Source organism: Mus musculus, chromosome 14 (assembly GCF_000001635.26).
Source record: "Mus musculus strain C57BL/6J chromosome 14, GRCm38.p6 C57BL/6J".
Lineage (NCBI taxonomy): Eukaryota > Metazoa > Chordata > Mammalia > Rodentia > Muridae > Mus > Mus musculus.
The window spans coordinates 19,889,161-19,906,477 of NC_000080.6; the positions used below are offsets into that span (position 1 = coordinate 19,889,161).

At 42.4% G+C, this 17,317-nt stretch overlaps 1 protein-coding gene across 7 annotated transcripts in view; it reads right to left on the bottom strand.

Moving 5' to 3' along the window:
* The window catches only part of Gng2 (guanine nucleotide binding protein (G protein), gamma 2), a 105,268-nt gene that overhangs the window by 16,603 nt on the left and 71,348 nt on the right, over positions 1-17,317 (bottom strand). For all 7 annotated transcript variants that reach the window (XM_030247652.1, NM_001285908.1, NM_001038637.1 and 4 more), the window contains one exon: positions 2,126-2,241. In XM_030247652.1, the coding sequence (XP_030103512.1) occupies positions 2,126-2,212 (87 nt within the window). In that variant the 5' untranslated portion in view covers positions 2,213-2,241. The remainder of the gene's footprint in view (positions 1-2,125; positions 2,242-17,317) is intronic.

Consider the following 17,317-nt stretch of genomic DNA (forward strand, 5'->3'; position numbering starts at 1 on the left):
GACCGGGCAGACAGAGGGAGGAGGTTCATACGCCTTGCTCTGAGGTAGCAGGTCTTAACTGTAGCTATATGTTGGAATTAACTGAAGATTTAAAAAAAAAAAAAAAAAAAAAAAAGACTGATGCCTAAACCCTAAACCCAAGAGATCCTGATTTAATTGGCTCTCCTTTTGGCATGTTTTGGGAATTGATCTGTTTATAGAGTCCTTTGAGTGATGTGAACATAGAGTGGGCAGAGAACAACTGCTCTAACCAGCAGACTCGTTTTGTTAAGGGACAGAGGGTCATTATTTGGAGTTTTGTGGCCTGTGTGATCTCTGTTAACACCTCTATTTTATGGCCAGAGTGTGACTGGAGCCACCCACAGAATGTAAGTGAATGAGTATACACGTGTTTCAATAATACTTTATTTATAAAAACAGCGTGGGCTGGACTTGGGTCCTGAGCCACATTTTCTTGCCTACTGCCCAGTCCAGTGCACCCACTAACTGATCTGGACTTTTTAAGGTATAGAAGAGAAAGTAGAAAAATGTCATGGTCTTTAAGAAGGCACTTGGAATAATGTTCTAGTTTTATTTTAGTACAATGAGATATGTTTCTGAGTTCCGTTTCCTAAAGTGTTTCTAAGGAAGTGAAATTATGGTGACTGACAGAAATTTACCACTTGGGCAATCCAACTTATAATAGCTGTCTATTCAGTGACAGTGGGGCTAGCTTTACATTCAAAACACGCCAAGGGTCTGAACACTGAAATCTGGGGCATGAAAGAAAAAGTGGATTACTGATCTTCCTTAGACATCCATGCGGCTTGGCCTCTTAAGGGAGAGCAAGAATGACTTTGTATGTGCACGTGGAGGCCAGAGGTGAATGCTGGATATTGTTCTCCATCTCTCACAACCTTAGTTTTGAAACAGGGTTTCTCACTGAATCTAGAGTTTTCTGTTTCTGTTAACTGGCAGGTTGTTGAGTCCTTGAAACCTGCCTGTTTCTGAGCACTACCACATCTGGATGTTTTCTTTTTGCATCATTTATTTATGGTGCCTCCTTACCGTGCACGCGCGCTCGTGTGTGTGTGTATGTGTGTGTGTGTATGTATGTGTGTGTGTGTGTATGTGATGTGTGTATATGTAGTATGTGTGTATATGAGTGTGTATGTGTGTGATGTTTGTATGTGAGTGTGTGTATGTGGTAAGTGTGTGTGGTATGTGTAGTATGTGTGTATGTGTGTGTTTGCGTATATGGTATGTGTTGCGGGGTGTGTGTGTGTGTGTGTACCACAGTGCACATGTGGAACTCAGAGGGAGTCAGCTCTCTCCTTTTACTCTGTGGGTTCTGGAACTTGAACTCAGATTGCTGGGCTTATTATTGATCAACTTTACCACTGAGCCATCTTGCAGGCACCCAAATTTGACTTTGTGTGGGCATGCTAGAGATCCAAACTCAAGCCCAGACGTTTGAAGGAAGGTACTTCATTCACTGAAATGCCTACCTAAGCCTCAAGTGTGAAAAAAAAAATCAGTAAGATAGAAAGATGAAAACTTGTCAGTGATGAATGAAGAAAACAGATTAGACTCATAAAATCAGCACTAAATTTGAGATACTGAATGGCACTTCCAAAATGAGAAGATCTTTATTGGGTCTGGAAGTTGGCTAGTGGATTGATGTCTCAAGTGCCCACCCTTTGCTTTGGCTGGAACTCAGCACAAGCCCATTTCTTTTTGCTGTGGTATTTATTTGTTTGCTTGTTTATGTTTTTTAAGACAGGGTTTCTCTGTGTAGCCTTGCCTATCCTGGAACTCGCTCTGTAGACCAGGCTGGCTTCAAACTCAGAGATCCACCTGCTTCTGCCACCCAAGCATAAAGATTGAGGCCATGTGCCACCCTTGCCTGGATTGTTTCTGACTCAACATAGGGACCCCACTTCAATGCATATCATCATTTGATGTTGGAGAATCCTCAAGAAAACAAAGATACCTTAGAGAAATTAGTATCAGTGGAATTGTTAGAACCCTCTCATATTCTTTCTGATATTACCCATCTCTGTAGAAAACCAATCAAATGGCAGTTGGCTGCAAGACATTTGCTCCTTAGTCAAGTTAGATGAGCTACAGATTACGTCATCTTCACCTTTATCCTGTCGATGTTGGCTTCCATCTTCAGCTGTTCTACCAGCTTCCTGGCTTGTGCTATGCTGGCGGTGTTGTTGCTGGCCATTGGAGCGTTGGATGGGGTCTTCAGAGACTCTAGAAAACACGGAGGAAGACTGCATCAGAGAATTCACAAGCTGCCACGCACACATTTCTTCACAACTGGTGGACCTCAAAACACTGCTGGTAACCAGGCCTGATTCTCCAGCCACCTGTATCTCAATCAGCATCATGTATAACTTGAAGGCATTGATTTCCCATTTCTGCTCTGCCCCAAAGAGTTTACCTAGTCTGGCAACACACACACACACACACACACACACACACACACACACACACACACGTATATATGATATTAAATCATCTTAATTTAATTTATAAAATGCCCTGGAATTGGTAGCATTCTGGTACACACCATTACTGTGTGGCTGCTGTGGATATGGGTTCTCTATTGTCCGGGGCTGGGTGATGTGTCCTTAGAGAATGAGAAGAAGGCTGAACAGAGCAAACACAGGCAAATTCAATTTTCTTTCAGTTCTCAACACTATTTCCAATATTCTATCAGCATCAAGCTCTACTCTGCTGTTCAGCTGTGACCACCTCAAACTGCTTACCATAGAGACACTAAACTGGGACGGCAGGGGCGGTGGGGAGTGTGGGGGTTGACTTTCCAATGCCACTGAACTGCACATTGTGAAGAAAAGTCCCTAAGTACTCTCTGACCTGTGTCTGAGTTCATAGCTCTTTGCTCCCAGTTGTTTTTCTTAGTCCTTCAGGGACACAGCCACAGTGGCCAGGGGAGACAGAACCACATCTCAAATGCTGAAGTGTGCCCTCTACTCTGAAAGGGAAGTTCTCTGCCAATGTAGATCAAGCGACTGTGTCTCTGCCGGAGCTCCCAGCCCCCCCCCCCTCCTGTGGCATGGCTCCCACACGCTTTCAAACCTACCTTAAATTTTATTTCTCTTCTACTTCTTTCTTGGGCTATAGATCATCTTACTGTTTTCTTACTGTTCTTTTTTTTTTTTTTCCTTATTTTAAAAAATCATTCTGTTTCATGTTTGGTGGTGTCCTCCCCCAGCTCTGGATTGGGTCTGGCTTCTCCTCGAGGTTCTACACAAGATCATTTAAAGCTGTCCCTGGAGGTTACTGACATTTGATAGGGAGCAATATCCAAGAGCGGTAATTTAACTAGCATGCCCGGCCCAGGACATGAAACACAGCACATGGTCAACACTGGTCCGTTCTTGTTCTGGATCCATTATATTAAAAGCTAAAATGCTGGCTCACTTTGGGAAATGTTTTTATGTAAGAATGGAACCAGACCAGGCTCTTCTCAAAAATGAACAAGGGCACATAGGAAACCCAAGGGATGAAGAATAACACATAATAGGTCATAGACAATTTTAACCACCACTTCAAAAAAAAAGACTATAAGTGATCTCTTTAGTATTAAGAACAAAAGTCTATAAATTATCTCTTTGGTATTTTTCCATGCATAATTCCTCAAGATAAAAGAGGATATTTCATATAATTCTCTGTCAAGTTCCTTCTGAGACAGTTTATAATGAATGCTGAAAACAGCCCGCCCAACATTTGCAGTGTAAACGGGAAGGCAATTAACTGTTCCCTCAACTTTGTTTCAAAGGGTTTGGAGGCAACACAGTGAGGGAGAAATTGAAGCTATGTCTGAAGGAGCAAGAAGCTCCAAACTACCATCAGACACTTGAAGATAAAGTGAGGGAGAAATTCCTGTCAGAAAAAAGAAAAAAGGCTTGAGGGATGATTGAATGGGTAAATGAACTTGCAGCCTGACGACCTAGGTTCAAACCCCTGAAGGCCCACATGGTGGGAGAAGAGAAATAATGATTCTTGCCAGTTGTCCGCAGACCTCCACATGTGTGTCTGGAACACACACACACACACACACACACACACACACACACACATGAAATTAAAAACTGTGATGGTTCATCAGCATGGTTAAGAACCTGGTCATTGCATAGGGATATTATATGTCCAAAATCCAATAAACCATTGACAGCCTAGCAAAACTCTATAAAGCCAGAGGATTGACTTCCAGCCAGCCTGATGAAGACAGCCATGATCTCCAAGTCCCTGGACACTCTTCTATGAAGCTAACGTTTCTGCGAACTAGAATTCATTCATTACATTTGAGTGCAGATAATCGTAGGATTACTGAACCTTCACTGGGCCTGAAAGAGATTTGGAAGTCTGGCCAGCTACTCTGCTGCATTGAATCGAAACTAAATCATACAGTAACCTGAAGTGCAGACCATAATTTGCCCCCCCCCCCCAGTACCCTTTCCTAGTAATGGTATCTTTTCTTTCCATTTCTTTTTTGTTTTGTTTGTTTGTTTGTTTGCTTTTTGGTTTTTTGAGACAGGGTTTCTCTGTGTAGCCCTGGCTGTCCTGGAACTCACTCTGTAGACCAGGCTGGCCTCAAACTCAGAAATCCACCTGCCTCTGCCTCCCAAGTGCTGGGATTAAAGCCATGCGCCACCACGCCCGGCTTCCATTTCTTTTCTTATGTGTATGTGTTTTACATGTTTTTGTATGCTCATGTGCCGTGTGTGTGTGTGTGTGTGTGTGTGTGTGTGTGTGTGTTTGTAGGCTAAAGGTTAATAAAGGTTAATGTCAACTGTTCATTACTTAATTTTTTGAGTCAGAGTCTTTTATTGAAAACAGCACTTACTGATTCTTCTAGGCTAGCTGGCCACTGAGCCCTTAAGGATCCTCCCAGTCATGGGATTACAGGTGCATGCCCTTGTAGCCAAAATTTTTACACAGGTTCTGGACTTCATGCTTATGTGGCAAGCACTTTACCAACTTAGTCATTTCTCAAGCCCATATCGTTTCTGTTTCAAAGATTACAGGAAGCCTGGACCCTAGCTGGGTACTGTCTGCTGAATGATCCATTTTCCAGCCTCCTTTGCTACTCGATATGATTATCCAAGCCTCAGCTAATGAGACACAGCAATGATGTCCTTGAGAAGGAGTTATCCCTCACTGTCATTTCTCTCCTGTTTCTGGTCATCTTCAATATTCCAGGATGAGCAGAATCTGCATTTTTTCCCACTGGTTTTAAGCCTTAGGGCTTAAGTTTAAATTTCTTTTTAAAAAAAGACCCATTTAAAAGAATTCATGTGTCTCTATGTGTATTTGCACATGCATATATGTATATGTGGAGATTGAAAGAGAATGATAGATGTCCTAGAACTGAAGTTGCAAGCATCACCCGAGTTGGGTCTGGGAACTGAACTCAAGTCCTCTGGAAGAGCAGCAGGTGCTCTTAACTTCTGAGCCATCTCTCTGGGCCAGTGTAAAGATACCACACTAGCTGTGGACTGGCCACCTTTTATGTGATAGAGAAACTATGGATATCTTGTTTATAGCACTGTTACTAACAGTTTCCCTCTTGCTGGCCACCAAATCAGCAACTGATTAAATGCTCCAATCTTGTCTTGGAAGTCTATATCCTGGTAGTTTTTCTTGCTCTGGAGGGGACAGATTTAGGGGACAGTTTTGCTGCAGTAGTAAGAATATCATGCACATTCACTCAGCTACCAAAAACAGCAGAAAAATATCTTGCACTTCTGGACAGTAGAGGTATGGACTGGGTCTCACTAGGCTAAAGGCTAGGTGTAAAGAGAGGAGGCAGGGCTCCTTCTGGAGGGTGGTGGTCTAAGAAAGAACTCATTTCCGGTTTTTCATGTCTTCCAGGGAATTCTTCATGGCTGGAGAAGGTGAGCTGAATCATTCTCAGACCACTGCCTTCAGTTTCTGATAAACCATATCTCCCATTTCCCCTAAGGAAATACAAGCAGTCATTAATAGTCTCCCAACCAAAAAAAGCCCAGGACCAGATGGGTTTAGTATAGAGTTCTATCAGACCTTCAAAGAAGACCTAATTCCAATTCTCCTCAAACTATTCCACAAAATAGAAACAGAAGGTTCTCTACCCAATTCATTCTATGAAGCCACAATTACTCTGATACCTAAACCACACAAAGTTCCAACAAAGAAAGAGAACTTCAGACCAATTTCCCTTATGAATATCGATGCATAAAACTCAATAAAATCCTCGCAAACCAAATCCAAGAACACATCAAAACGATCAACCATCATGACCAAGTTGGCTTCATCCCAGGGATGCAGGGATCATTTAATATACGGAAATCCATCAACGTAATCCACTATATAAACAAACTCAAAGACAAAAACCACATGATCATCTCGTTAGATGCTGAGAAAGCATTTGACAAAATCCAACACCCCTTCATGATAGAAGTCTTGGAAAGATGAGGAATTCAAGGCCCATACCTAAACATAATAAAAGCAATATACAGCAAACCAGTAGCCAACATTAAAGTAAATGGAGAGAAACTCGAAGCAATCCCACTAAAATCAGGGACTAGACAAGGCTGCCCACTTTCTCCCTACCTATTCAACATAGTACTTGAAGTCCTAGCCAGAGCAATTCAACAACAAAAGGAGATCAAGGGGATACAAATTGGAAAGGAAGAAGTCAAAATTTCACTATTTGCAGATGATATGATAGTATATATAAGTGACCCTAAAAATTCCACCAGAGAACTCCTAAACCTGATAAACAGCTTCAGTGCAGTAGCTGGATATAAAATTAACTCAAAAAAATCAGTGGCCTTTCTTTACACAAAGGATAAACAGGATGAGAAAGAAATTAGGGAAACAACACCCTTCTCAATAGTCACAAAAAATATAAAATACCTTGGTGTGACTCTAACTAAGGAAGTGAAAGATCTGTATGACAAGAACTTCAAGTCTCTGAACAAAGAAATTGAAGAAGATCTCAGAAGATGGAAAGATCTCCCATGCTCATGGATTGGCAGGATTAATATAGTCAAAATGGCTATCCTGTCGAAAGCAATCTACAAATTCAATGCAATCCCCATCAAAATTCCAACTCAATTCTTCACTGAATTAGAAAGGGCAATTTGCAAATTTATCTGGAATAACAAAAAACCTAGGATAGCAAAAACTATTCTCAACAATAAAAGAACCTCTGGGGGAATCACCATGCCTGACCTCAAGCTGTGCTACAGAGCAATTGTGATAAAAACTGCATGGTACTGGTACAATGACAGACAGGTCGATCAATGGAATAGAATTGAAGACCCAGAAATGAACCCACACACCTATGGTCACTTGATCTTTGACAAGGGAGCTAAAACCATCCAGTGGAAAAAAGCATTTTCAACATATGGTGCTGGCACAACTGGTGATTATAATGTAGAAGAATGCGAATTGATCCATTCTTATCTCATTGTACAAAGCTCAAGTCTAAGTGGATCAAAGAACTCCACATAAAACCAGAGACACTGAAATTTGTAGAGGAGAAAGTGGGGAAAAGCCTCGAAGATATGGGCACAGGGGAAAAATTCCTAAACAGAACAGCAATGGCCTGTGTTGTAAGATCAAAAATTAACAAATGGGACCTCATAAAATTGCAAAGCTTCTGTAGGGCAAAAGATACTGTCAATAAGAGAAAAAGGCCACCAACAGATTGGGAAAGAATTTTTACCAATCCTAAATCTGATAGGGGACTAATATCCAATATATACAAAGAGCTCAAGAAGCTGGACTCCAGAAATTCAAATAACCCCTTTTAAACATGGGGTACAGAGCTAAACAAAGAATTCTCAACTGAGGAATACCGAAGGGCTGAGAAGCACTTGAAAAAATGTTCAACATCCTTAATTGTCAGGGAAATGCAAATCAAAACAACCCTGAGATTCCACCTCACACCAGTCAGAATGGCTAGGATCAAAAATTCAGGTGACTGCAGATGCTGGCAAAGATGTGGAGAAAGAGGAACACTCCTCCATTGCTGGTGGGATTACAAGCTTGTACAACCACTCTGGAAATCAGTCTGGCGGTTCCTCAGAAAACTGGACATAATACTACTGCTTCGAAGATCCCACAATACCTCTCCTGGGCATATATCCAGAAGAAGTTCCAATGGGTAATAAGAACACATGCTCCACTATATTCATAGCAGCCGTATTTATAATAAGCAGAAGCTGGAAAGAACCCACATGTTCCTCAACAGAAGAATGGATACAGAAAATGTGGTACATTTACACAACAGAGTACTACTTGGCTATTAAAAACAATGAATTTATAAATTTCTTGGGCAAATGGATGTATCTGGAGGATACCATCCTGAGTGAGGTAACCCAATCACAAAAGAAGTCACTTGATATGCACTCACTGATAAGTGGATATTAGCCCAGAAACCTAGAATACCCAAGATACAATTTGCAAAACAGAAGAAAATCAAAAAGAAGGAAGACCAGCATGTGGATACTTCATTCCTCCTTAGAATAGGGAATAAAATACCCATGGAAGGAGTTGCAGAGGCAAAGTTTGGAGCTAAGATGAAAGGAAGGACCATCCAGAGACTGCCCCACCCAGGGGTCCATCCCATAATCAGCCACCAAACCCAGACACTATTGCATATGCCAGCAAGATTTTGCTGAAAGGACCCTGATATAGCTGCCTTGTATGAGGCTATGCCAGTGCCTGGCAAATACAGAAGTGGATGCTCACAGTCATCTATAGGATGGAACACAGGGTCCCCAATGAAGGAGCTAGAGAAAGTACCCAAGGAGCTGAAGGGGTCTGCAACCCTATATGTGGAACAACAATATGAACTAATCAGTACTCCCAGAGCTCGTGTCTCTAGCTGCATATGTAGCAGAAGATGGCCTAGTCGGCCATCACTTGGTCTTGCAAACTTTATATGACCCAGTACAGGGAGCACAGGGGAACTCCAGGGCCAAGAAATAGGAGTGAGTGGGTAAGGGAGCAGGGTGGGGGGAGGGTATAGGGGACTTTTGGGATAGCATTTGAAATGTAAATGAAGAAAATATCTAATAAATTTAAATAATGTATTCTCCTTTCATCTATTACATCCCATCTACAGTTTGCCCTACTTTCTCTCCTCCCCACCGCCACCCCTGCCCCCATCCACTCCTTCTTCCCCTCTCAGTCTCCCCTGCCCATCCCCATCTCACTCCCTGGCCCCATCCACTCCTCCTCTATTTTTCTTCAGAAAAGGGCAGGCTTCCCATAAATATCAACCAAATATGGCATATCAAGTTTATTGCTCCTTTAAAAAAACTTTTTATTGATTCTTTGTGAATTTCCCATGATGCAGCCCAATCCAACACATCTCCACGTCCCTTCTTTTCCACCCTCCACTCTTGCAATCCCCCTTCCAAAAGAAAATAAAAATAAAATAAACAAATAAAATAAAACAAAAACAAAACCATCTCACTGTAGAAGCTATAGTGTGTCCCACAGTGTACTCCTTTCTCCATACATCTTTACTTGCAAACATTCACACGATGAGTCATCCCAGCCTTGAGCCTTCTTTAATCCATCCTGAATTAATTTTTGTTTATCATGTCAGGTATATATCTTTATTTTGCCTATGGCTATCTGATTTTTCCAACCCCATTTGTTGAAAATATCTTTTCCTTCACTAATTATAAACTAGAAGTTTGTTTTGTTAAAGCTTACTGCCTTTCCCCAATTTAAAAGTGGGGCCTTTGGGAAGAGTTACATCATGCAGAGGGAGGTCCCACAATGTGATTAGGAGGAGACAGAAGAGAGGATTGTCCCCAGCCCCCAAGAAAAGTGAGGAAAAGCTTGACACCAGCAGAGCAGGAAGAGGACCTTTGACTGTTTTCTTGTTGTTGCAGATCCAACTGATTGATACATGGTCCTGGCACCCTTGTCACACATTGTCTGAATATGTAAGACACGTTTCTGAGTTCTCTCTCTTGTCCCATTGGTTCAAGACAGGTGGCTTCTCTCCACAGCTCTGCCAAATTGTTTTGACCACACAGTTGTAGTAGGTTTTGAAAACTGCAAGTGTGAGGGCTACTTTAATTTGTCCTTTTGGATAATTGCTTCAGATATTTGGGACTTTATATAAGAGATTTTTCTAATTTGGCTAAAACCATTGTTGGAATTTTCATAGGTGTTATTAACATAAATTTCTTTGGGGTAATATTGGCATGTCAGTGGTCACTCTTCAATCCCTGGCTCTGGAATATCCTTTCATCTATTTATGCATTCTTTAATTTTTTTCAGCAATGTTTGTCAGTTTTCATTGTAGTTTTATTTTTGACTAATTACTAGATATCATTTTTGATGCAATTATAAGAGCAACCATTTTCTTAAATTTCCCCTTCGGATCATTTCTTGTTCATGTATCGAGATGTTGCCTCACTAATTCCCTGCCTGAGTTGGAAGCAGTTGCATACATACATGGTGAAGCATGGTTGAGGAATGTACTGTGTACGTCGTGAGCACAGCGGATTTAAGAGAGAGGTCCATCCCATCGGATGCTTAGGCACATCAATAGCAAATCACCAAACCATAGTCAACACTACTAATGTTCTCTTCCATTTTACAGGTAATTCTAATTGGACAGCATTTATTCTAAGAGAGAAGAAACAAATACAAGCTTGCTAATTCTGAAATGGCTCTAAAATAAGGGAAATTCTGGGATCACACAAAACTTCTGATTGTACATACCTCTTAAAGACCAGTGACAAAAAAATAATAAAAAAGAAAGTGTCTTTGTGTTAAAATACAGGTTGGGTTCAGTGGTATAGCATTTTCCTAGCATGCCAAGGCCCTGAATTCAATTTAATTCAACTCAATTCAATTCAATTCATTTTAATTCCCAGTATAACAAACCAAACCAAACAAAACCCCAATCCAACCCAACCAAACAAAGCCAAACCCAAACCTAAAGCGATCATTTCTACACACTGACTCCCTGCTTTCTCACCAGCCTGGTCCTTGGTGATGTATTTGAGTTCTGCAGAGTCCAGCCCTGAGCCCTCAAGCCTCCAACGAGGTGTGCTGGGCAGTGATGGTCATCTCTTCTAGGAGTCCACAGGGCAGAGAAAATTGAGTCTGGTTTCAGTTGTTTGGGGGAAAGGCTACAAGACCTGAGAACATTTCTGGGAGTCAGCTGCAGAGATGGTCAAAAGCCAGACAAATGCTAGAGTGACTTTCTTTGGACTAGCAAGATGTCCTGGGCCTAGCTTGTAGTCACCAAGCCTGTATCATTTGCCAGCCATCATGTAGCATGGGATGCGTGTGGTTACTTTCCTGAACTAACTAATTAACTAACTCTCTCCCACTACTTCTTCCATTAGCATAATCTACTTTATGGCAATTTCAAGTGGATCTAATCTTTGTCCCGCACCCCCCTGCTTGCCCCCTGGCAGTGATAGCAGAAGGCATCTGCAAGTGTGTGCACTTCCAGTTGTAATAGTGAATGGAGACATAAGTGGTATGTAATGTGCTGAGGCAGACACCAATGCTCTGCAGCATGCCACTTAACAATGAAGCGTGCTGTTCCAAGTGCCCCTGGCGCCCTCAGCGAGAGAACACTCAAAAGACAGCCATCAAGCCACAAACAACAAAGATGCTCACAGAACACACACCACTGGGAAAGCATCCACCACCTACCTAGAGCCTGATGTTCTATGATTCCCATGACTGTCCTAGCGATGAAATGCGGGATAAGAGCTCATGATTCTCATTAGCATCTCTGTGCTTAAGGGATCTGGGATTCCTGATCATTTAAAGTAGAACAGCGTCTCTTTGCGCCTCATCCTGGTAGACTGAGTTAGGTTGAGCTGGATTTGCCCATACACAAAACAAAACAACAACAAAACCCTAAACACCCCCACAAATAACAGATATCTCTAGAACAGTCAGAGATTATATGTGAAGGACTGTAGAAGTTTGCAGGAATGCTACATCCCACCTGAATTCCAAACCCACGAAGAACACACAAGACCTTCTATTCAAGGTCCACCCAATCTATACGCGTCCCCACCCAATCCAAGGACTAGGAAAGTACTATGGGGGCAATAACTATTTCCTTTCTTTTGAGACACATTCAGCTCTTCCATTTTCTTTGGGAGGAACTTTTCGGTTAAAGAGCCACACATTTCCCTGTCACACAGGCTTTCTTTCCATGACATGAAGATAAATAAGTGTTTTGAAAATGCCCTAGAAAGTGTCAGTTAATTGTGGAGAATTTTATTCTTTTCATCCTTTAATGGGTTTTGTTTGTTTGTTTGTTTTTTAAAGCATTCTGACAGTTTTCCCTGGGAACTTTAAATTACAACTGTGAATTTCCCTGCACCATGTTTTGATATTTTCCACAGGGGTGTTTTGTGTGTGTGTGTGTTCGATTAGTTTGTTTTGTATTAAACTGGTAGTGAACAATTTATAGATCTGGAATACAAATTACAGGGTACAGTCTCCCAGCCATTTGATATTGTCTTTGTTGTTTTCATTGGTCAGCTAGCCATATCACTCGTGCATGGTGGTTAGTTCATTTTAAATTGGAAGACCAATTTTAAATTGTCCCAATTAAAAAATATTTCAGAGGCCGGGCAGTGGTGGCGCACGCCTTTAATCCCAGCACTTGGGAGGAAGAGGCAGATGGATTTCTGAGTTCGAGACCAGCCTTATCTACAGAGTGAGATCCAGGACAGCCAGGGCTACACAGAGAAACCCTGTCTCAAAAAACCCAGAACATACATACATACATACAATAAAATTTTTTGGAGATTTTACAATGATTTTTTGCATATATATCTGTGCTAAATGGTCACACCATAATCATCCAAGTGGAGCTTGGGTAATTTGCCATTTGCATTTTTACCCTTACTCAAATTTATTGCAAATAAGTGACATTATATATTGTATATATAAATGACATCATATATTATATATCATATATCATCAGATTCATAGTATTATATATACTGATGAGATTAGCATATACGTACTTATAATTTCACCATCAGGATATTAGTGAACATCTGGACAAATGATGACTGCACTCTAAATCAAATAATGGTATCACATGACTCTGCCCATGGCAGAGTCTCATGGCAGCTATTAGTCTTGCATCCCTTCCTGCTACCAGTTGGCCACTTGGACTTGGAAATAGCAAATTAGTGAGGGATCTCTCAAATCAGCACACATGTGTCGATGCATCAAGTGTTACCCCTTCTCCTTTAACACTGTCAAGCCCCAGGGTACCTGGATTAGAATCTGCTATGCATCTTCACTCATTCGGCCCCAGCCAAGTATTTCAACAACTGGGTAGTCACAAAGGTCTTTTTTTTTTTAGACTCATGGTGTCTTTGTTTCCTTGCCTTTCCTCACTTTTGAGCAGCACTAAGAAGGTTTGAGGCACAGAATGAAAACAGATGGGGCAGGGCACACACAGTATGTGTATATATGGTGTATATGTGTCCACACCAACAGTATGTAGGAGCTTAGACACAGAAGGTGCTGAACAATCATGGGTTCTACAGGTCACTGACTTGTGTGTAAAAGACAGGGAAAACCAAAAGATGGGAAGCAGAACAGAGAGGGGCAAGAGGAATGCTGGGGAGACACAGCAAGAGAAGACATCCTATATCATCCTTAGTGAGGTAACCCAATCACAAAAGAAGTCATTAGATATGTACTCACTGATAAGTGGATATTAGCCCAGAAACTTAGAATACCCAAGATACAATTTGCAAAACACAAGAAAATCAAGAAGAGGGAAAACCAACGGGTGGATACTTCATTCCTCCTTAAAATAGGGAACAAAATACCCATGAAAGGAGCTACAGAGACAAAGTTTGGAGCTAAGACGAAAGGATGGACTATCCAGAGACTACCCCACCTGGGAATCCATCCCATAATCAGCCACCAAACCCAGATACTATTGCATATGCCAGCAAGATTTTGCTGAAGGGAGTATAGCTGTCTTGTATGAGGCTATGCCAGTGCCTGGCAAATACAGAAGTGGATGCTCACAGTCATCTATAAGATGGAGCATAGGGACCCCAATGGAGAAGCTAGAGAAAGCATACAAGGAGCTGAAGGGGTCTGCAACCCTATAGGTGGAACAACAATATGAACTAACCAGTACCCCCAGAGCTCGTGTCTCTAGCTGCATATGTAGCAGAAGATGGCCTAGTCGGCCATCACTGGGAAGAGAGGCCCCTTGGTCTTGCAAACTTTATATGCCCCAGTACAGGGGAACGCCAGGGCCAAGAAGTGGGAGTGGGTGGGTAGGGGAGCAGGGCGGGGGGAGGGTATAGGGAATTTTTGGAATAGCATTTGAAATGTATATAAAAAAATATCTAATAAAAAAAGGGATACAGGAAAAAAAAAAAAGAGAAGCCATCCTAGGTAGCCTTAGGGAGTTCACAGGTAAGCTGGCTAAAGAGCAGGCTTGATGATAAGGAAATAGAAATCTCTCAAGAGTAGTCCCTAGCCCTAGTCTGTCTTCTGGCTCTACTCTTTCACTAAGGGACAAGGAGTTCATGTGAGTACATTTCACTTGTACACCAAAAGTTTGCCATGTGTAACAGTTGGGCCAGGTTCATTCCAGCATTACCCTACTTAATCCTCAGCACTACCAGGGGAAGTTCGAGCACTAGCTCCCTCCACCCCCCCACCCCCCCACCCCCCCGCCACCCGCCCCCTAGTGAGAAAAATGTTCCTGTCTGCCTGGGAAAGACTCTCTTTAGATGTTTCTCAAGTCACATCTTCAAAGCACCAGTCTGGTCCTAATCTGGGGTCTGTGGCACATGTCTACTCGTCTGCACACACATAAAATTCATTTCTTATGCTCTGTGGGGCTCTGTAGCTTCCAGGGGAGCTCATGTGAATGAAACCAACAACCAGACCTGCGATCGGGCTAAAGGGGAAGAAAACAGGCCCAGAGAATGACTTCAGACTCACACTTGTATTTCCATGGGAAGGAAGTGCCTCTTAGGGAGGGTGAGAAAGCACATCCCAGTGACTTCCTTCCACTCTGCAGGGGGGCTGACTCCGTGGTGTGGACAGAGAGGAAGACTCTGCATAGCTTCCCTGCAGGTGGCCGGGGACAGAAATGACAGCATTATTTTGAAAGCATTCTCTTGTACAAGATGGAGCCTTCCTTGTGGACACGGGCTAGCTGATTTTCATGGCCTTCATGAAAAACATAGGCCTCAATAAAAGTGTTCCTTTCAAAATCACCAATTTTGTAAGATGAAACAGAAGAGGTTGTATTGCCAGGCTAAGATGGCATATCAGCTTTCAGTTTTCATCTGAGCTTCAAATAAAGCCCTGGTTGTCTCAGTAAATGGTATTCTGGATACTAGGTAAGCCTTGTTCCCACCAAGAAAAGATTAGTATTCTGTAATATATATGTTGTTTTTTTTTTAAACTTATTATGTGTATGGAAGGAAGCCTTGATCACAAACCACAGGATTCTGAGGTCAGAGAAATACAAACTAGTTTCTATGGCAATGGCTGTTAACCTACTGATGTCTAATCCTCTGTAGCAGCAGGCAATGGGGATCTGAAGGCAGCATGTGGCCTTCTGCTTCCTTGAAGAGATTATCTATTGGCTAATTAATTTCTTTATAAGAAACTGGAGCTTCATTCTTAAATCCTCAACAAATTCCAAACCTGAACCCGCTTCCTGGGGTTTGGTAGACTTCCCTGGCTGAGCTTCCTACGGAGGCTCCAATGTTCATGCTGGCTTACCAAAGGAGACAAAGCAGCTGGTCAACAGAGATGCTGGGCTCTCCAAGTGTGACCTGGGGCTCTTCCACTCACATTTGCTTTCATTTCTGAATTGCCTGGGAGTTCCCTTGATGCAAGTGATAAACAACACAAGACCGAAAAAGCATGCATCAGGAGACAGGAGATTCTAGTTGGCACAGGAGCTTCCAGCTATGACAGGGTGGAAATGCCAGTCTTCCTAGGGCCTCTCTTGCTTAGCTATAAAGTGAGCATTGCACAGGTGTGCCTAGCCTTGCAGCAGTCCATTGTAAATTATAGAGTGCTGTGTGAACTACGGAAAACAGTAACTACTACGGTTTACGGAACCACCCCTGCGCATGGTGACCTAAAAAGACTATATAAACATCTACATTCTGTACAGCAAAGAGCATGGAAAAGAAATCATGGACTGAGAAAGGCAAAGGAGAAAAATCTGTGAACTCCAGTAATAAAGACTTAAATAATGAATGAGAATTTAGATGGTTCGGGGGAGGGAGCTGCCAAGGAGAAAGTAAGGAAATCTCCATGTCTACCTTTGAAATTTCTAATTTTCATGATCAATCTGTCAAAGAGATGACGGTGATCATGTCATGATTTTAAATTATCAAGGATTTATTGAGTGCTTAGCGGGTGGCATCCAGAGGCAACAACCACGTAGTCTATTTAAAGTTTCTATGGGAACCAGCTGCTAGGCAGATTCTAGAACACGCTGTGAGCTTTCTCAATGATGCTAGAAAAACAGCTCCTCTCACTGTTCCCTTCTGCAGGGCAGACCCATGTCCACAAATGGCCTGTGTAAAGGTTTCCTTGTACCACAGGATAAGCTGGCAAGCCTCCCAAGCAGGCTTGCGGAATTGGCTGCTGTATCTCTCCTCAGGCCTGTTTCCTGTATGCAAAGGTCCAGCAGAGCCCACAGCAAGTGTTTCTGGCAAGAGAAATGCTGCCTGCCCTGGGCCCACATCACCAGCTCTGGTCTTCAGCCAAGTTCTCTGTTCTCCCAACAATGTAGCTCGTGCCTATAGCAGCGGCTGTAGTGATTTTGCATCCACAACAGTCTAGAAACCTGTACCAGGATAATCCAAGCCTTTTCTCTGACTTTTTGTTGTTGTTTGCTTGCTGACTGGTATCATCATCATCGTCATCATCATCATCATTACTATTTGGTTTTTCGAGACAGGGTTTCTCTGTGTAGCCCTGGCTGTCCTGGATCTCACTCTGTAGACCAGGCTGGCCTCGAACTCAGAAATCCACCTGCCTCTGCCTTCCAACTGCTGGATTAAAGGCATGCACCACCACGCCTGGCACTGGCTGGTATTAAAGATCATTATTTTGTTCAGACATTTATCCAATATTCATTAGACCTGCTACGAATCACTGAAATAGCTGTGTATCTATCTTCACTAAACGGTCTGTTCCAGGTTTCCCCAAGAGCCTTTGCACATGCGCTGTGGCATTGTGGGTGGAAAGGTTGCATGTCCTGCCCACTTTTGTCTCTTACATTTGGCCT